The sequence below is a fragment of the Euleptes europaea genome, chromosome 9, assembly GCF_029931775.1.
Source record: "Euleptes europaea isolate rEulEur1 chromosome 9, rEulEur1.hap1, whole genome shotgun sequence".
Classification (NCBI taxonomy): domain Eukaryota; kingdom Metazoa; phylum Chordata; class Lepidosauria; order Squamata; family Sphaerodactylidae; genus Euleptes; species Euleptes europaea.
Window position 1 is genome coordinate 54,793,092 of NC_079320.1, and position 22,061 is coordinate 54,815,152.

At 41.9% G+C, this 22,061-nt stretch overlaps 1 protein-coding gene across 1 annotated transcript in view; it reads right to left on the reverse strand.

Annotated features, from left to right (window-relative positions):
- Positions 1 to 22,061, reverse strand: part of GLRA3 (glycine receptor alpha 3) — a 69,344-nt gene that overhangs the window by 24,474 nt on the left and 22,809 nt on the right. The window contains exons 3-5 of the mRNA XM_056855499.1: positions 21,970 to 22,037; positions 6,265 to 6,488; positions 3,604 to 3,686 (exon numbers count right to left, since the gene is read on the reverse strand). Of these exons, the coding sequence (XP_056711477.1) occupies positions 3,604 to 3,686; positions 6,265 to 6,488; positions 21,970 to 22,037 (375 nt within the window). The remainder of the gene's footprint in view (positions 1 to 3,603; positions 3,687 to 6,264; positions 6,489 to 21,969; positions 22,038 to 22,061) is intronic.

Here is a 22,061-nt window from a genome sequence, read left to right on the forward strand (position 1 = left end):
ATTTATAATAGACATTAAAACATTATTTAATCAATAATAAAAAGACTATGCAAGCATAAATATTCTTACCAATAATAGATATAAGTATAAGTGCCTTAGTAGGTGTTGTCTCATAGGGACCGCAAAGATTTGTATCCAGGTCTCCAAAAGGACAGAATAGTCAAGGAAAGATAAGGATGGTATTTAAAAGTAAACAGGATTTGGCTCTTAAATGATCGCAGCTGTAGCAGACAGGCTCAGAAAAAACTCAGAAAAAAAGGGTTCTTAAAGTGATGCTATCCTAAAAAACAGGAATAATCTAATTCATTGTTTAGACCATTGGGAGACAATGTTCCCATAAGGAAAATAAGTTTAGTCTCCATTTGGTGCAATGTTTTTTGGATATTTTGCGAGTCATAGGGTCGACCACGGAATTGCCATAAAACACAAAAGGAGAAATCCCTATCTCCATGTCCTTTTTCCAAAAAATGGGCAGTGAGCGGGGCTTCTAAATTTCTGGAGCGAATTCTAGAAGAATGTTTAGAGATCCTGATCCTCACGGGACGTATGGTGCTGCCAATGTATTTTAAACCACATTTACATTCCACGCAATAAACAACATTTTTTGAAGCACAATTAAAGAAATTTTTTAGAAAAAAACGGAAACCAGTGGTAGTAGATGTGAGCTCTTTAACTGTAAGGCATAAATTACACACTGAGCACGTACCACAACGATGATGTCCTATTGCTGGCGGCAAAAGTAAAGAAGTGGAAAAAGAAGGCTGGGGAGAAATGTCAGTGTGGACCAGGAAGTCACGCATGGATCGTGGGCGGCGTAATCCGCATAGAGGTGGATTTTTACAGCCAGGTAAGGTTTCTACTAGGTGCCAATGTCTTTTGATTATGTTATTGATCAGATGAGCCTTGGAGCTATGTTGTAAGGACCAAGTAATGTTAGTAGAAGATGTAGGTGGTTTTGATCTTAAAAGTTCCTGTCTGTCTTTCAGATCTGCTCTGGTTTTGGCTGACTGTAAGATGTGGGGTGGATATCCTTTGGCTGACAATGCATTGTTTAAAGAAGCAGCTGTATAGTGATAGTCTGTTGAAAGAGTTGAATTCCGCTTTATTCTTAAAAAATGACTGTAAGGAAGGTTGTTAATTAAGTGTGGTGGATGAAAAGAAGAAAAATCAAGTCCTCCATGCTTAGTTAAGGGTTTGGTATAGGGTTTTACTGCCAGAGTAGACCCAGCAGTAACAAACACTTCCAAATCCAAAAATAGAATGGAAGTCTTACTGAACGTACCAGTAAAAGTAAGGTGAGTATGAAGAGTATTAACCCACTCTAAAAACTGTTTGTAGGCAGCCACTGACTTGAAATTAAAGAACAAATCATCAACAAAACGTTTATAAATAAGAATGTCATCTGAAAAGGGATTGTTTTGGAATATGAACTTTTTTTGGAAGTAAATCATAAGAATATTGGCTATTGAAGGAGCGCAAGCTGCGCCCATACTGACTCCATTAACTTGTAAATAAAATTGATCTTTATACCTAAAGTAATTATGCTCAAATAATATATATATATTGTGTAGTGGTTAGAGCACTGGCCTAAGATCTGGGAAACCTGAGTTCAAAGCTGGGAGGCTCAGATCAGTTTAAAGGGCAGCCCGAGCCTCTCCAGCGGAGCCCGCTGAAGGGGGGCGGGCTGCCCTTTAAACTGATCTGCGCGTCCAGCTGGGAGGCTCAGATCAGTTTAAAGGGCCCCCGCGCGCCTTCAGGGAATCCCTCTGAAGGCGCGCTGGGGCCGAATTTTCCCCCGAACTCCGGATCCCCCCGAATTACCGGGGATCCGAAGCGGGGGAGTTCGGACTTCGGCACGTACCGAACCCACAAGGGTCAAATTCGGCCGAATCCGAACTGTACCGAATTTTTTTTTTTTTGACAGCCCTAGTTCTCTCTTCCAGCTTACCCTATCCCTGGACTCCTGCTGTGGGCCCCGTGAAGGTTGGTTCTTTGGAAGAGAATGTAAAGACATTTTTTTCTGGCAAAATGACTTTGGCAAAATATATGCATCCTACAAGAGAAATATTGCCTTCTCCTAGTTCATAGGAGCAGTGATTTGGTAGAAATCTCAATATTTGGCACATGGTTCTTACTTTCCCACTGGTTCATCGCAACAATCCTAGATTAAGCTGAGAGAGTGACTGTCCCAAGGTCACCAGCAAGCTTCATGCAAGAGTACGGATTTGAACTCAGGTTTCCCAGATCTTAGGCCAGTGCTCTAACCACTACACAATACTAGTTCTAAATATTGTTTATGTGTGTGTGTGGGGGGGGGGGAAAGAAGGACTGCAGACCTTTAAAGACTTCTTCTAATGCTATTGCTCTGTCTTTTCCCATGCTATTTCCCTTGCTATAGCATTCATCTCCCATAGCTTTTATTTCAAACTGCATACCATTTCCCTCCTTTGATTTTATTATGGACACAAAGTACCTTGGACACAGTGGGAGGATCTGTAGTGTTTTGCACGGTAAGTAATTATTCACGAAGATCTCAATTGGATTAGACATTTGCCCTATAGTTCTCCAAGCGACTTCCTTGATTTCTGCTCTCATTATTTTTTTAGAGTTACTATTTAAGGCACAGGTTTTGGAGCAGCTTTGCTTTGCTGATTAAATCTAAGCAGATCACTAAGCATCCTGCTGTGGTTAAGAAATATTGTCATGTTGATTGCACTTATTTTATTACATCCCCACAAGACACCCCAACAGCATGCCTCCAGGAGAGCTTGAAGTACATAAGTCTTCCTGAAGAGCAGAATCCCTCAAGCTAAGTCTGTAACACAGATAATTTAAACATGACCTGAGCACCACTGTGACAAGCAGAAAAACGAGTGGCTAATAGGATTTCTTTTACATTACAGTTCGCTTATTTCCTTCCAGCCTGGAAGGTGATCATCAATGCTACTTAAAATGAACATGGGATCTAACATTTGGCCTTGACCTGGTTGGCCCAGGCTAGCCTGATCTTGTCAGATCTCAGAAGCGAAGAAGGGTCGGCCCTAGTTAGGACTTGGATAGAAGACCACCAGGGAATACCAGGGTTACTATGCAGAGGAAGGCAATGGCAAACTACCTCTTTAGTCTCTTGCCTTGAAAACCCTACTGGGTTGCCATAAGTCAGCTGTGATTTGATGGCACTTTCACACACATCTGTTGCTTGACAATCTTGTGCCTTCTTTACCCAAAGGGCATTATAGATAACTACAGCTATAATCCACTTGAGCTGTAGGTGGGGAGAGGACGCTTTAGTGATTTGGGATTCCTCTCCCTTTACTTATGGGTCTCATTCTAGGAGGAGAAATGGATATTTCCCAATCAAGAGATGAATGTCCAGTCCCAGAATTTAGAGAATGTATTCCCCCCTCATTTGGAAATCACTAGTATTATCTGTTATTATTTATAGTGTGCGTGTGGATATATATAAATCCAGAAGACATGTCAACATGAAACATGATGTGGCTGAATATTCCCTATGGAAGCTCCCAGTGCAATAAATCAGTAGTCTTTAAGTTACCACCAGACTATCTAATATGGACATGAAAAGAATGTATTCACACTTACAGCTTTCCAGCTGCATTATACACGTTTGGACATCCATTGGAAAATTTTTGAGATCCATTGGACAGGAGAGAATTAAAGTCAGTCTGAAAGAATACAAAGTAGCCATTATAAAGCATATTTTGGACAGCATGCATCCCTTCACATTCTAAACTAGTTTATGCACAAACTCTTACCAGCAGAGAACAAAATCTTAGCATTCTGGCAGACATGTATCATTTGATACAAAGAATATAAGCTAAGAATGACATTAGGCATTTGGAAAATGATAGATACGAAAGCAAGCTACTTAACCTAATAAGGAGCAAAACATAAGGTCGTAGTGCCATTAATAGTTACTTGGGAATAAACCTCATCATGAACTTCAGTGGCACTCACCTCTGAGTAAAATTCTTCTTACCACACACTTTTTTCATGTTTTTCACTCAAGGCAATTCATATTTGAGTTTGGCTATATTGTCGAATCCACGCCCTAATCTTGTAACTTCATGTTAGTGGCTAACACTATTACAGCTCATACAACATCCACATGTTGTAACAAGAGCTACTGGGTTTGCCTTCTGCCAGAGGAAATCTCCTAAATGGTCCTTTATTATAAGAAAAGCTGATCCTTTATGGCAAGCAAAGGATAGCTCTGTTATTTTTTATCTGTGGTGGCCAAAACAATTGTATGGAAATACCCATGGGAAATTCACATAAGATTCACTTGCACAATCGGGTTTTCAGCATGTCCCACAAATTGTGGTTTACCATGGCCATTTATTTATTTATTTTAGCTGCTGGGACAAGGTCTGACCTAGGGCTGTTGATTCGGTAAAAACCGAACCGGAAAAATGCAAATTCAGTAAAATTCGGGTTCGGGTTTACCAAGTTTGCAAAATCTGCGAGGTTGGCAAAGCTGGGTTTGCCATTCCTGAAAAAGCCGGATAAAAAGGGACTAGAAGGAACTCTTCTTGCAAGAACCCCCAAGTTTGGTAAAGATTGGGTCAGGGGGTCCGGAGTTATGGGGTCTGGAAGGGGTTGCCCCCATCCTCTTCCATTGAAATGCATTGGCAAAGTGGCTGTGTTCAGATGCTTTAGTGTGATCTTTGCAATGTATATCGATGGAGAAGCCGGGCTTTAAATGGTGAGAAATTTCACCCTGTGCCTCCATAGAGATACAATGTATCTGGATACATTTGCAGTTCACAAGAAGACTCATATGTCTGCACTGGGGTGAGGTGGAGTTATTCTGCTGATATTGCTGGTCCATGTGGAGTATGTGCACATGGAGCAGCAAAATTGGTGAAACACATCACCCCCAGCTTGGTTTTCATGCGAGAAAGCTGCTGGGGGGAGGGGAGAAGAGTTTTTCCTCCCCTGGCAGTGCCTTTCCAAGCCTGTTGCTCCCTTTTTTTGAAGCAGTTCCCCACAGATGCTGTACGGCTGTGGGGAAAACATGAAACGCATGAAAATGCATGGGGAAAGGTAGCGTCTAGTTTGGCTCAAACTTTAAATCCATGTCTGATCAGTGGTAGCTATATAAATACACCTGGAAACTAGCATCTCCTCCAAAGGAATTATGCATCTCATTTTAATTTTTTTTTTTTTTTTTGGAGCCATGACTGAATAGAGATCTGGTGCACAACAAACTTAAGCAATCACCCGATGCCCATGCCCTGTAGGCAGATCTTTCTTCAAAACCTACTGGATTTTACATTCCAACACAGTGTTCTGCTCATGTACTTTTCAATGAATAGAAACTGTAATGGCACCATTGGCCCAGTTACATTTCGTACTTGGTTGAATAACAATTAAAATTATTCCAATTTCTGTCTAATTCAGACCTGCCTGATGTATATTTATTTCAGCTCCCATTAGCCTTATTAATTATCTTGACTCTGCAATGCTGCTATAACATGATGGTGGTTAAGAAGAAATACAATGGGGTATTTTGTGGGCAATCATGGTTAATGTGAGAAAGCACATTGAATCTAGATGCCATTCCTAGAACTGCAACCAAACAGAAGACATTTATTTCGAACAGACTCTCATCTAAAACTTTGGTTCCCTAATACGAAACATTATGGCAAACACTTTATTTTTATTACCATAACTCTGTCCTCCCAAGGTTATGAGTTAGATCCAGCCAGCTTTTTCACTCAACCTCCCCCTGTTCTAATCCAATTACTTTTGTCCATGCAGCTCCCATGATCTCCACCATTTTGGCTTCCCCTTTTCAACAATGAAGAAGCAAGTTGGATTAAACCCTATAGCTGGTATACTGTTGGGAAAACACTGGTTTAGATCCAGTGGTGCCCTTCCAGAAACAATCTTCCATGAACGGAAGGACTGCTTCCATCAGAGGAAGACACTTGATGTTAACAGAAGGAATCCTTCCAACGATGGAAGTTTCCTTTCATTGTAAGGATGCCTTGAGGACCTTAGACTGGAAAGGTCATCTAAAAATGCATGAGATATATACATAAAGAAGGGCACCGTTCGATACAATTCATTGGGAAAAAACCCAATGACACCATTGGGGCTGATTTAAAGATATGACTGAATCTCTCTTCAGTTACTTCACAGACTATTCTTTACAGATGGCTAAAAACACACACACAGAGAGTGTATCATAACCTTACTGTTCCTATATGAAGCCAGATCCTTTTTTTTACAACTTACCTGATAGAATAAAGAACATTTCCATTTTTAAAAATTCGTAGTAACTTGTTGTCTGTCGTTACTTCATGAAAGTTGGCACCCTTTTCATTGGCAAAAAATAAGTCAGGCTTCCAAATAGAATCCAACATGGAGGGATCTAGATCTAAAGAGTCATCTGGATATTCACTATAAGCAAGACGTGGATCATTCCAGCTCTGACGGAGAAAGATGTTCACTCGATAATCCTAGAGGAAAAGCAAAAGTATCCAGTGTTTTATGCAGGATAACTCTTATAGAAGAAGAAAAGTTGGGTTTTATGCAGGATAACTCTTATAGAAGAAGAAAAGTTGGGTTTTATACCCCAATTTTCTCTACCTTTAAGGAGTCTGAAACCGGCTTACAATTGCCTTCTCTTCCTCTCCCTACAACAGACACCTTGTGAGGTAGGTGTGGCTGAGAGAGTTGGGAGAGAACTGTGACTTGCCCAAGGTCACCCAGCAGGCTTCATGTGTAGAAGTGGGGAAACCAACCCAGTTCACCAGATTAGAGTCCGTTGCTCATGTGGAGAAGTGGGAAATAAAACCTGGTTCTTAGAGTCTGCCTCTCTTAACCACTACACCATGCTGATTTATGTTTTATTTAGCTGTTTATTTAACCATGAAATTATTTGCCAGCGATTTTACTACTTTGATTTTTAAAACTAACATAATACTCTTAAGTTTGTGCTCTTAACAAACTACCTGCCTTCAACCGTCCTCTTTGAATTTTAAAGGTTAAAATATAGGTGCAGAAATTCTAGAGTGCCAGTGTCCACATATGAACTAAAATCCAAATAATATGAAAGAATACTACTCCATGAATGTGTAACAAAAATGATCACTGTTCTCAAATACCACTTAGTAATGGAATATAAAGCTTAAATGTTTGAGCATGTATTCTTTTGTGTAAACACAGAACATGATTACATTTCCAGAGTAATTTGCATTAATTTAAGAGGATTATTAAATAATACATTAGTTATTCGTTTTCTGCTGTGACTTTGTATTTACAGAATTTAACCTCTTGCATAACATGGAAACATAAGTATTTGTGACATTTTCAGTCAGGACCATGGAGTGAGTTTGAGGTGCATCCAGGTGGCTGGCCACTTTACCACTATTTTAAACTTTTACTGAACTTAGCATAGTAGCTGCTCCCCTGTCCTGATTCCTAGAGAAGGGAATGTCATCTTCTTAGAATCAGGACCCACTCTGTTCCTTCCTTCCTTCCTTCCTTCCTTCCTTCCTTCCTTCCTTCCTTCCTTCCTTCCTTCCTTCCTTCCTTCCTTCCTTCTCTGCTTTGCATTTGTTTCATATGTTTTTTTAATATGCGCCTCCATATACCTGCTTGACTGATATGTATGGCATATTACATAGTTGTGTGTGTAAAAAGCTCCCTTTCCCAAGAACTGGGGAAGGGAAAGGATTGAGACAATCAAGGGCAATAGAGAATGTATGTGAAGAAATGCATTTTTACAAATATAGACTGTGTAGTTCAGGGAACATTCAGTTGTCTGGCAGTTATATATCTGTTGGTTTTAAACTGCTGTTTAAAAATGTTCATTGTGATTAACTTTGAGTTAAAAATAAGTTTAATAATTATATAAGCAAATAAATAAACAACGCTTGGCAACAGTAGAACCGCTGTAGTGATATTAAAGCTGGTGAATGATTTGCATATATGTAGACAGATGTATGTATGGAGTAAATGAGGTATGTGTTTGTAGTATGGAAATCATGAGGTACAAATATCAATGCAAGCCTTAGTGGAATTGATCACATAAAATTATAACTGATACATTCCACTATTTCTTCCATCCATCTTCAGTCCTTAAAAATCCCCAAGGGGAGTACAACACTTAAATCTTTCTACCCCTTTTTTTTGCCCAACAGGCCCACATCTCTTATACGTGACAGAGAGTATTTACTAACTGTCTTGAGTGAATGTTCGCCTGATGCATTTTGACAGCCTCGCTGTCCTTAGAAACTAGCCAGTGAATTAACCCCCTCGAGCTATCTTTTTCTTCTTCTTTGCACATTCTGCAATAAAAACTGTGATGATCATTGAAAGCTGATCATTCAGAAATTTAGAGATTACCTCTCCTGCTACAATTGTGGGGTGGCAATCACGTTCAACGAGCGCATGCAAGCAATCTGTCCATGTCTTTGATTTGCTTAATGTTACCACAGAAGTGATCCTGCTATTTTTAAAAATATATAAATTCAGCTTTAAAGCAAAGTTGTCTCTGCACTCGTTTGAGAACCAGCGGTCTGTGAGGAATATTTGTCATTTCCATAAGTGCGAGAAGTACATAACAAAAGCTGGCAGCACTGTCACTAGGGTAATTCACAACAGTCATGTTAGTTTTGTCAAGGTCATCCAATCACAGGACCTTGCATTTTTCATTTTAAAGAAGAAATGGGCCTTTGCAAAATTATTGCTTTCCCTGCTGCATTGGCACTGAAAAGAATCTCGTCTCCTTTCCCCCGTTATCTTTGTTTTGCCCTTTATTCTTTGTCTCAAGAATATCTTAACACTCGCTTGCACCTTTGAGTCTTTGCTTTTCCTTTTGAACAGTACTTTTATCTGCTTGAACAAAACCTCCAACATCTTCTGATCTGATTTCATTACCATTTGCTCAAACTTGCATGAGCACACGGGGCTCCATGTTAACACCCCCAAGTAGCTTTAATGTTAATCTTTCTGATCCTAAGTTGGTGGAACCGCATACTGTAATTAAAATACAGGATATAATTTACAGTGTGTTTCATTTCTGTTTTATCCTCTTACAAAAAACATGCCTATGAAACCCACCCTAATATTGTTGTTTGATAAGGGCAAAGGATATGGAATTATAGACCAGGGGCTAGGAGTATGTCACTCTCTTTGCCACCAAAGTTGTTTCTCACAGAGAGCAGCAGCTAGCCAACCCTTAGTGATAAGCAGATGGCCAGTGATGACCTCAAGAGACGCTGAAGTTATTAGAATCATAGAATCATAGAGTTGGAAGGGACCACCAGGGTCATCTAGTCCAACCCCCTGCACAATACAGGAAATTAACAAGTACCTCCCCCTCACATCCCCAGTGACTCCAATCCTCCCCCGCCATGCAGGATCCCAGCTGGGAGGCGCAGATCTGTTTAAATTCGGCCTGGTCTTTAAAGTGCTGGGCGCTGCCTGGGCAGGCGGCACCCAGCACTTCAAAGACACGGCCGAATTTCCCACCGAACTCCGGATCTCGCACCGAATTTCGCGGATCCGAAGCGGGGGAGTTCAGACTTCGGCACGTCCCGAATTTAAAAGGGCTGAATTTTGCCGAAGCCGAACTTTACCGAATTTTCTTTTTCAACAGCCCTATTTGTAATATGCAGTCAAGTGGTGATTGTGCAGAAGCAGGAGGCAAGACAAGTTTACTTGCACCTCATGTCCCCATCTGCACATTGAATGGACATGCAGAGGGGTCATGTGCTCAATGTAATGTGATGCAGAGGCTCAATGCAAAGACATGCTCACAAAATGTTCTAATTTATACAACTTCCTGTAAAATGAGAACAACCATGACTATACCAGTAGCTAGGATTAAAAACAGTGATCATTAAACCACTAATTGATTGAGAGACCCAGTATGGTGTAATGCAGGGATGGGGAATGTCCAGCCCCCGAGGACATTTTCAGTGACCCTTGGGAGCTCCAGAGCCCAGCCATGGAGGCGCAGCACAGCGCGGCCCTCCCCGATGATGTTCCTGGGGCTGCAGCGTCCTTTGGACCTCCTCTCGTCGACTGTTGGTCAGCAGGGGGAGGGACGCTTCCCCCAAGGCTGTCCCCTACAGTCACGGCATGCAGGAACGCCGCGGCATGCTGTAAGCCCCTCTCACCGCCTGTTAAGCGGCGAGGGGGGGAGAGGCCGGTGGCTCCCAGCGGCAGAACATGCACGTGGGAGCCGATCGGACTTGGAGGGCCTTTTGTGGACTCGGGGTGAAAGGGTGAAAGGGTGTGGAGGCTGGGGCCGGTCACGCGGGGCTGCGTGTGCTGCTGTGTGTGTTGGGGGAGGCGGGGAGCCTGTGGCCCAGTTGCCTGGGGCCGGCGTGTGCAGGTGTGTGTGTGTGTGTGGGGGGAAGGCTTTTCTCTCTTCCTCTTTTTCTGTCACTCTTTCTCCTTTCTCCCCCTCTCTCCCTCATCTCTTTCTTTGTCTGTCTCCTTCCGTCCTTTTCTCCCCCTCCATTTCTCTGTTTTCCTTCCTTCCTCCCTTCCTTTCCTGAAGATCGGCTGTGGGCTGCGCCCCCCTGGCACCTCATTTGCTCGGGGCCCACCGCTGGCTGCCCTCCAGCCTGGGAGGGAGGGGGGAGCAGGGGTGCCCTCCAGGCCTTCTCTGCGTGGCCTCCCCTGTGGTTGCCAACCTCCAGGTGGTGGCTGGAGACCTGCAACCCTAGCCTCTCCCCCCACGCGACGGGAGATCTACATCTGGTTATGGCCCCCGAATGATGTTATAAATGAGCAAATGGCCCTTGGCAGGAAAAAGGTTCCCCACCCCTGGTGTAATGGCTAGAAAGCTAGACTAGGGACAGCTCTCCATTAGCCATCCATGCTGCTAGCATAGAAAACAACCATATCTGCAGAGAAGGACTTATGGACGCCCCCCGTTTGCCATCCTTACTGCCAAACACTTTACTCTAGTGATTCCCGGCAGCTGAGGAAAGTATTAGTCCTCATGCTGCTGAAGCAGAGCAAAAACAATTCATGATCTGAGAGTTCACCATCATCCATACGGTTATGGGAGAAGCATTAATCTTGCTTTCAATGGGTTCATTTTCCTGCAGTAGTATTATTGAATAGCCAATGACCAACTATCTAATGTGGTCGCACCAATATGTTAATTATGCAATCCCGAATTGGCTGGAATCATTTTAAGAAGGAAGCCCTAACCAAAAAAAGACACTGAACATGAGAAAGGCCATGCTGGATCAGACCAAGGCACATCAAGTCCAGCAGTGGGTTCTTTTTTCTTTTTTTAAGCAGAACAGTCCAGAAACTGGACTGACGTGTATGTATTGCATTAACCTGGTGCTGAATGATCGTTTAGCATTTGGAAAAATGGAAGTTCTACTACTGAATTTAATGTTCTATTTAATTGTGACCTTTCCCCCACCTAGTATGGCTGCCTTTTTTCTAGACGGAAGCTGAAATTAGCAGATATTAATGCATTCAGTTAATGCCGGAAAACCCTGTTGATTACTGCAGACCAAAGTGCCTTTTAAGGCAAAGGAGCGGTGAATGTGGTGATTTCTATTCCACTCCCTTGCTCATCAGGTATTTTACCAACTCTATTGTTGCTGGATTAAAGAGTGAAGGAAACCGAGCCAGGAAAAACAGCAAGATCATAGTGAAAAAATCTTATACTTTGAAGGGAACTAGTATTTCGGTGGCCGTTGCTGCTTTTTTCAGATTATAGTCAATCTGAGCTACTCACGACCATGTGTGATTGGAGCAGTAAGTCTCTCTTTTTTTCTGTAAAGGAATTTATTTGACAGAAAAGCTCAGTAATGACCCATGTGCCCAAAGCAGCACTGAGCATCTGGACTTTTACGTAATCTCTGTGTATCATCCATGTGTTTATCATCCATGCTATTGCAAACCAGTCTCTAGGGAACTGAACAGTGGCAAGACATTTGCTGCTATCTTCTACCTATATTCAGTAAACTACAAAAAAGGTGATTTTTTTAATGCTCCATCCTATGCATCGTTTGCAGAAGCCCTGCTCTGTTCACTGCGGCTCTTAAGGAAGTGAAAGCTAGTGTGTTGGACTAGGAGCAGGCAGACACTTTGGTTCAAATCTCAGCGCAGCCACACAGCTTATTGGGTGCCTATAGGCTAGTTGATCTTGATCTACATGAGAGGGTTCCTATGAGGATAAAATGGAGAAGGGGAGATCATGGGGTTGGATCCAACGAGCTTTTTCAATCAATCTCACCTGATTCTCCTTCTTACCACAGTCCCCGTCCCTCATGGTTTTTGCCCAAGCAGGTCCTATGATCCCCAGCATAGCCTCTTTGGTGGTCAAAGGGGGATCCCCTCCTCCCTTTTCCAGCAGTGGAAATGCTGTCTGGATCTAACCCTGTGGACCCTGAACAACCTGGGAAAAGGATTGAGTAAAACTGTGATGGTAAGCATCTCTAAAGATTCTGTGGACTGCCAAAAAAACAAATCAGTGGGTTATAGATCAAATCAAGCCTGAACTGACCCTAGAGGCTAAAATGACTAAACTGAGGCTGTCGTATTTTGGTCACGTCATGAGACGACAAGAGTCACTGGAAAAGGCAGTCATGCTAGGAAAAGTTGAGGACAGCAGGAAAAGAGGAAGACCCAACAAGAGATGGATGGACTCAATAAAGGAAGCCACGGCCCTCAATTTGCGAGATCTGAGCAAGGCTGTCAAAGATAGGACATTTTGGAGGACTTTCATTCATAGGGTCGGCATGAGTCGGAAGCCACTTGACGGCACTTAACACTCACAAGCATGCAGTGTGCATTCAAATCCCATGCACATTTACTCAGAAGTGCTACTATATGCCGTTTTTTTTATCCTGTGTATTTTTACAGAATGAATGTTTTCTAGATAAAAGTACAAAAGTGACTAATATAATGGAAACTCATCCTAACTATATATTTCAATACTTAGAAGCCTCAAAGGAAAGGAGTCTTGCTTCAGTGGCTTTGAGATTTAAATTTTAATAGGCTCTCAAAAGTATTTTTGGACTAGTCCCAAAATACCTTTTAATCTAGATATAGTTGAACTGCCTGCTTATTTGAGCATCTTGTGGGAACTGAAAATATTTCTGCATTGACCCAGACTTATCAGAATATTATTCTGACTAGCTCTAGGCAAATCTTCTTTTCTGGTTACCAAGCACACAGAGTTCCAGAAATGACTTCTCAAGTCAGAAATCCAGGAACGACTTCGGTTTCCCTGTGGTTTTCCTCCTCCTGGTAAAAACGAAAGGTGTTATGAAAATGCCATTCTTGATTTGTGCTGGAAGGTGGTCAAACTCCTTCTGTAGCTGAATGACAAACTGAGTGACAAAATGAATACATGCGGTTTTTAACAAGGAGGAAAGAAGCAAAACCTTTTCACACATATTGAACTATTTGAAGTATTGATTGCATATGATTCACCAAGTTCCCAATTTTGTGAATGGGAGTGTCTCTCTATCCTGAGGACTGCACATGGCATGTGCACTGAGCATTACCATGTCACCTCTAAAGAATACACTGATCATGTCTGGGGCAGAATATTTTATGGGCCTCATCAAAGGTAATGGACTAATAGATTCAAGAGGAGCCATGTCTCTGTGGCAGAAAAAGTCCCAGGTTTAATCCTTGGCACATTCAATGAAAAGGAGCAAATGTTGAGGGAAAACCTTTTTCTACCTGAGACTCTGAAGATCTGCTGCCAGTCAGAGGAGACAATACTGAGCTAGATGGACCAATAGTCTGACTCTGTATTAGACATTTCCTATGTTCATCTTCACCACTTGGTTGAAAAGAATAGATTCTGCAGTGTCAGGCAACTGTTCAAGACATGGAGACATTGCCAGAAAAATCATTTTGGCTATCCTAGCTATGTGAAGAGACCTGGGGGAGGGGGGGCTGAACCTGCAGCAAGACATTGTGGGGGAAGGATAAATAGCAGCTTCCATTTAAACACGGAATCACATGTTTGAAGCCCCAGTAGTTTCACATTATTAAGCCTTACATCATTTGGACACGGAAATAAAAAATTTTGTAATCTGGCAATATAGATCCAAACCATACTCAAAACAAAATATTGACAGAATCCTTTCCCAGCAGGCATCATGCTTCATTTTTCTTTTAAATACTTTATCTCCCCATGGACTGAATTCAGCTTCTGATTATACTTGTTTTTTGTAAATATTGATCACTATATGTAAGGTATTATGATGTAGTCATCTTTATAATGCCCTTTTTGTATAAGATATTGTAGCAATTGTAGTGTTTTCTTATATATTGTACACTCCTTTAAGACTAATTCTTGCAATCACACCTGTAGCCAATTAGTATACATAAAAATCAGGCTGAATGTTACTGTTGTAAGATCGCTATTAGCCATCCTTTGATCTGTAAGCTACATGCTTCTCAGCGTTTGGTATGTAACACTCACTTCTTCTTAATATTAGCATTAATAGGTTTAGTGATAGGTATTCATGATTGTATTTTGTTATTATATTAATTACAATTGTATTTTGTTATTATAGAGATAGATAGTCATCTCTCGCTGTGCCATACTTCCCCAATGGATAAAGCCACGGCGAAATGGATTTTACCGGTCTCCCATCTCGGGATGAAGTAAAATTATGCCTTAATTGCGACTCATTCAGATGAATTCCACATTATTGAATGCGATGAGACACGTTCCTCCGTGTCCTGCACTACGGAACTCTTGTCCAGGTTTTCCACCCACCTTCGCTTCGACTGGAGCCGCGTCGCCGTCTGGCGCAGCACCACCCTTTCTGTATACCTACAGATTTTTTCGGGACCATATGGTTTTTCTGTATATCGTTATATATTGTATGGGATCTTGCACCTATACCATTATATAAGCTGTGTGCCATCAGTGCTTGTTGTTGTTTGTTAACGTCCAGGTACTAGCTGGAGATCTGCTATTACAACTGATCTCCAGCCAATAGAGATCCATTCACCTGGAAATAGAGATCCATTCAACCTTCCCCAAACCCTGCCCTTTTCAGGCTCCACCCCAAAAGCCTCCTACTGGTGGTGAAGAGGGACCTGGCAACCCTAATGGGAAGTTAGGAGTGGAGATGATGTGGTTTGGCAAGCTGACATGCCAAGCAGGCTATGTAAAGATAAACTGTTTATACTTTGTAACCAGTGAGAAGAGGACAGATTTAAAATCCTTGGGGAATGAAAAGAAGATCCAAACCATACTCGTCATACTGTTCATCATGTGAACAGATGACATTACCATATACTGAGTCAGACTATCAAGGCTAGTATTGTCTACTCTGACTGCAAGTGGCTCTCCAGGGTTTCAGGCAGAGATTCTCATATAATCTTCCTTGTGATTTTAATTGTAGATGCTGTGGCTTGAACCTAGGACCTTCAGCTTGCAAAGCAAGTGCTTTCCCTCTAAGCCCCTCATCATTCTTAGCCCCCACTACAGCTGGAAGAACAACAAACCACTTAAAGAGACGCAGTGATGGGAACACAACACCTTTTAAGCTTCTGCCTGTCAAATGACTGTTCAAGGCTGGAAAATCCACATAAGAAAACAGAAGTGATTCCTATAGCTAAGGCTAGTCTTAAATACATTTGTGTTCAAAATATCTAAGAATGAACCCAGGCAAAAACATGCAAGAATTATGTTCACGTTTGATTTCATCTTCAAGCACTCCATTTCTATTGAGTGGTATATGTTAGTATTCAGGGGGAAAAGATAGGTATCAGTCTAAAATGCCTTCATCTGGTGGGTAAACACTGTCTGCATATGCATACAAGTGATCCCCCTTCAGTTTTTGTCTGAGTATAACTTTTCAATGGTATCCCCTTTTCATTTGTCACATGTGCTTCTGGGTGATCATTTCACAGATGACTTCACCCTGCCGATTCAATTTTGTATGCAGAGCGACTTCTATTGTGATCATGTATTTATACTTTGCCCTTATAGGTCAGACCCATTCCTTTGTTTAATTTTTGAACAGACTGAGACCACAAGGAATATTCTAAACATGAAAACAATACAAAAATTATGTAGCCAAAAACAAGACTGGAAGAAAGTCCCCCCCCCACAAAAAAAATGTGTTTAGCATACCTGTCTCCAAGGATATATTTAGCCTAAAGGGTGTTAATTTCAACTTGATAGTTAGATGATGTTGTCCTGAACTCCTTTTAACGAATTGGCTGTACTGGCGTGTATCCTCTGTTTATGCAGTGGCATATTGTTAGCTGCTCTGAGCCCCACTTGTTGGGAAGAGTGGGATAAAAATTGAATAAATAAATAAAGAAAACCTGTAAATCCCTATTCATCAGTATAATACAACTTCTAGCCTCCAACGGAGGGGCCTATGGTTCACTTGTAGCCTGCTTTCCCATTCAAAAGCCAGAGGAACTTTACAAAAATGTGAAATTGGAACAATCAAAGGTTGCCAGCTTTTCAACCTAGCACTGTAGTTCCTCCCTTAACACCAGCTTGGTGCATGGACATCAGCAAGCAGCAGTGTTTAACTCTGTGCGGTGAAAGCTGTTGCTTGCCCATTTATGCATTTCAAGCTCTTGTTAAAGACACAAGAACAGATCAGGCTACTTTTTCTGGTAACTTGGCAACCCTAAAATGAATGGGTTCCCTTTACACCTACAGTTACACACATTGCTTGGGTAGCCATAATCATTAAAATTCTCTCTAGTTCCTTAGCACAACATCCAGGTACATTTTGAACTACATAATACTGTCTGCAGCTTCACTGTTTTAATTTGGGTTGCAACTCTGTCTTGAAACTTTCTTGGAGATTTGAGATGAAGACTGGAGAGGACAGGTTTTGGGAAAGGGTAGGGACCTCAGCGGAGTATAGTACCACAGAGTTTACCCTCTGAAGCTGCCATTTCCTCTCCGGGAACTGATCTCTGTCATGTGGAGATCAGGTGTAATTCCAGGAGATCTCTAGGTCCCACATGAATGATCTGTGAGGCATATAATGTCTTTTTTCCTTTAAAGTAGTCATTTAACAGATACCTCTTCTTCCCTAGCTAGAGAGAATTTTGCCAGGCTGCAACAGCCCCCACAGCTGGGGAGCATGATATGCCCACTTGGAGTTTGCCTTGCAGAAGGCAGGGAGGAGACTGGGTGAGGCAATAGGGAAAGGAAAAACAGTAATGGCACAATAGCTGCATCCTTTCTTGGAGCGCTTAAGATCATTGGTTATGTATCTGACAGCTTAGCAACTTTAGCTTTGTAAGTGTTTAACACATCAATGGAGCCCCTTAGAGTTGGAGACTATCACTATCCTGATGTTTAATTCAAAAAAGGATGACAGCATGTTTATCTCACTTTTCTTCCAAGGGGCTCAGGCTGATACGGCTTTTCCCTTCTCTGCTGAGCTAGGCTGGGCCAAGACCCCGATGAAGTTCATGACCAAGTGAAGTTCATGACCAAGAGGGGATTGGACCTGGGTGTCTCTGCTCCTGGTCCAACATTCTAACCACTCTGGCTTCTCTAGCTTCACCTCAGTTAGCCTCTACCATCCTTTCCCGAGTCAGAAATTTGAGTCTAAAGCAGTCTGTACTGAAAAAAGTTGTCTCTGTCAAACTGAATGAAGCACAGTGCACTTGAGCCATGAATGTAGGAGTCTCCCTTCCCCTACCTCTTTCATTTATGAAGCAGCAGCTCAAAGATCTGGAAATACTGAATGAAAATGCAGCATGCATTGCACACATCTGTCTTTTTCCTGAACTCATCCAGCCATTGATACTTTGTATGTGACCAAGGGGTGCAAGGGAGCCAAAGATTTTGGACTCTGTTTAAAAATGAAGCTTAAGATACATTAAAACAGATTACAGAAGGCAGTTTGGACCCTAGTAAGGCATCTTGGAAAGATATTTGATAATGAGGATAATGATAATAAACAATAAACTTTAATTTATATTCTGCCCTCCCCCGGCAAAGCCGGGCTCAGGGAGGCTCATATCATAATTAAAATACAGTATAATCAAACCAGTAATAAAATACATATTGCAATATAATAAAATTAATTACACAATACTAACAATTTGCACAGATTGCCTAATTAATGGCACCAAAATAGTTTCCCAGCAGGGAGAGATGTTTCCACGGCACCAATATAGATTTCACACTGCGAGGGGGGGGGGGAAAGAGAGATGGACCTCAGATTAGACTTAATTTGGAACAAATCAGAAAAGAGAGACATAACAAGCAATGAGGAACAGAAAGGGAACAGAGAAGGGGGGAAGGAAAGAGGGGGAGGGCATAGACAAATTAAATAGTAGATAACTGTAGAAGGTACAGTTTAAATCCTTCAACTTTGTACATTTTACACATAGAGGTGAAGGAAGGAAGGAGTAGAAAGAGGACATCCTTGCCTACTGTATAACATCTTTCCTAAGGATTGTTTCCCCCCTTCCTGTTACAGGTACCTTATAACACATGGATATGGCCCTTGTGAGTGAGCCCTTGGGTATGAGCTGAAAGGCAAGAGTCAGAAGAATGGGCTCTTGGCTCTTTGATTCATAATCCATGGCTTGTGGCTAGGGTTCCCAGTTCCAGATTGGGAAATGCCTGGAGATTTTGGGGGTGGAGCCTGAGGAGGGTGGGGTTTGGAGAGGGGAGAGACTTCAATGCCAAAGTGGCCATTTTCTCCAGGGGAACTGATCTCTGTAGCTTGGAGATCAGTTGTAATTACAGGAGATTTCCAGACACTACCTGGAGGTTGGCAACCCTACTTGCAGCCTGTGCTTTCAGACAAGCTAGAAAATGAGTGCAGGACCAGTTTGAGAGGCACTTGTTTTTGTTTGTTTGCAGTGCCATGCTTTTTTGCTTTCTTTCTTTTTTCTGTTGCATGACACTTTGAGAAAATAGGGTACAAAGAGTTAAATATTTTTAATGTAGTGGAAATGCTGCAATACCAAATGTGACGCTCCCTCCAAAATGTCTGACTTGTAGGTTTAGCTAATGGTTGAACTAAAATTTTGTCATGCCCAACACTAAGTGAACGTGAAAGATTGTCTGAATCAAGTCACAATGGGTATGGATCAAATCCTGCTCAATAAAACAACATTAAAATATTCTCTACTTATATGAAATGCCAGATGTTAGCCTTGTAACTAATGTATGGAAGATAACCACTGTCAAAGCACTTTTCTTATTCAGTATTGTGAAGGGAAGAAATATGTTCAATAAAGATAACAATAACAAATAATGTGGTGTGTATTTTAAGTGCGCTCATATTCTCAATAATTACTTAGATTCTGACAGAGTATGACAATTGCTGACCAAAAGAATGCCTTCCTTTGTGCTGCATCGATGCATAATTTACCAGCAAACCATTACAGAACATTGGCTAGCCTGTAGTTTACTTGTCAGTTCTTAAATCTGACGTACTGGGAAGAATGTAGAGGAGAAATTATGCAGTAGTGTACTATTGACTGTACTCAAGAGTCTAGGGAATGATGTTGTTTGCATGTGTCTGCTGAATTGCACCTTTCAATTTTAGATGGCCGAGTTTCTGGCTCTCAAGATGGTATTTAAAAAATCTCAAAATGTGTTGGCAATCTGCTGAGATTTGGAAACCAGTAATTTGATGTGATAACAATATAGTGCATCAGCATATATCTATTCCCCTCTCCCTTTTCCCTAGGACTTTCTCCATCTGACAAAACATATTCTTGTCTCACTCATGCACCCTGGCCCCCATGAGCATCTGAAGAAGCTGTGATGAAATCCCTGTGTATTTACCTCTCCACTACAGTGGAGGGTGCTGCTCTATGCACATGGACTTTCCCTTTCCATTGGAATGAATACGGAAGACTGGTCATAGAGAAGTTGTGTGTGTACATCAGTTTATTATGTCCCTGGATGTGGGGCAGGGTTCCTTTTTGGTCTTTGATGCATGACTATTCCCCTCGCTGTCATCCCACCGATGACTTTGGGTCATTGTTTTGATCATGCACACCATTTACAACATCAGAGATCGCCTTGTTCTCCCCCTGCATTTCCCCACATTTTCAAATTCGAGATAAAACAGGTCTCTGAAAACGTGGGCAAAATGCGGGGAAACGTAGGGGGAGAGCAAGGTGACCTCTGAGGAAACGGCATGCATAATCAACACAAAGACCCAAAGTCATTGTAGGGGTTACCGTAGGGTTGCCAGGTCCCCCTTCACCAGCAGTGGAAGGTTTTTGGGGTGGTGGACCATAGAGTCCAATTGCCAAAGCTGCCATTTTCTCCAGAAGAACTGATCTCTATTGGCTGGATATAGTTGTAATAGCAGGAGATCTCCAGTTAGTACCTGGAGGTTGTCAACCCTAGGTGACTAGGAGGGAAACAGCCATGCATAAAAGGCCATAGTCACCAAATTACTATCATATGGAACTGGCCTTGTGATGTGAGATAATGCTGCCTTCTGGATCCTCTGTGCATTTCAGAAAACCTTAAAGAAGGGAAGGTCTGTTATTTGACGCAGGCGTCTTCTCTCTTGAGGTCTATAGCCTGTGTAGAAGGCTGTGGTAAGGAGTCAGCCTCTTACTTCTTTCTGCTTCTGATTGTTGGTGCAGCCAGTCTTGAGGAGAGTGAATTAAACTGCTTCTTCCCTGAGCTTCAAAGGACCCTTGGGAAGACCATGTTTGTTTATTTACTTTGCCTTGAGCTTTGGGGGTAATTGGAGAGTCTCTCTTGGTGCTTATGAACTTCTCTAAATGCCTGGCACAAAGCAACTCCCTTTGACTTCATGCCAGATGTTAACTATGCCTCATTGTTTTTGAGCCTTTCCCATTCTTTATGTGAAGTGCATAAATGACCCCATTATTTTCCTCAGCCTTTATGAACTCAGGGAAGGAGCATTCACTTGCTTCACTTTCAGTGAAATCTTTCCCACAATACTTTCTAATGTTTGACAAGATAAGAGAGGCCTTTCTTGACTCATCTGAGGAGTTAGGGGAGAGGTGGGATTGGGGCAAAAGCAAATTTGCCAAAATATGTGGAGCCCTGATTGTGTGTGTGTGTGTGTGTGTGTACTGTCAAATCGCAGCTGACTAAGGGCAATCCCATAGGGTTTTCAAGGTAAGAGACATGAGGAGGTGGTTTGCCATTGCCTGCCTCTGCATGGGCTGAGAGTGTTCCGAGAGACTGTGACTGTCCCAAGGTCACCCAGCATGCTTCGTGTGGAGGAATAGGGATTTAAACTCAATTCTCCCAATTAGAGTCTGCCGCTCTTAACCATTACTCCACACTGGCTCTCTGACTGGGGATAGTAAATTCTTTTTCTGAATCACTGCCACCATGATTTTCTATTATTCTATTCGGAGGGTGGTGGAGTCCCCGTCTTTGGAGGTCTTTAAACAGAGGCTATATGGCCATCTGTCGGGAGTGCTTTGATTGTGGAATCCTGCATGGCGGGGGGAAGGTTGGGGTCACTGGGGATGTGGGATGAGGTAGTTTTTAACTTCTTGCATTGTGCAGGGGGTTGGACTAGATGACCCTGGTGGTCCCTGCCAACTCTATGATTCTATAATTCACCATGCTACCACCACCCAGCTTCATGGGAATAAACACCAAATTTGGAATTTAGGATTAGAATTGTATTATATACATCTTGATGTTGTATTTTTCAAATTTAAAGGAAGACTCCACACAGTTGGCAAAGGGACACAGGCACAAGAATTGTAACTATCACTGATTGGAAAGAACTTTGTGTTCATGCAGTAGTTCTGTGAATACATGGAAGGGCATGTATGGCTCCTGAACATGGTGATTAATCAAAAAATGAAAACCTTTCTCTTAGAATCTGCCTGTCCTTTGGTTCATATGCAGCCCAATCTGTGTGTATATATCATCTTAATTCAATGGCGTTTACTTCCTATTGAATTTGTCTGCATAGGATTGCTGCCTAAATAAGCTGAAATAGAAATGTTTACAGAACATCTTACCATGGTTGTTTCAGCAATGGATCCAAAACTGTTTATAAAAATGTTGCATGTGACGTTAACTGGAGGTCCTGAAAAAAAAAAGTAAAAAAATC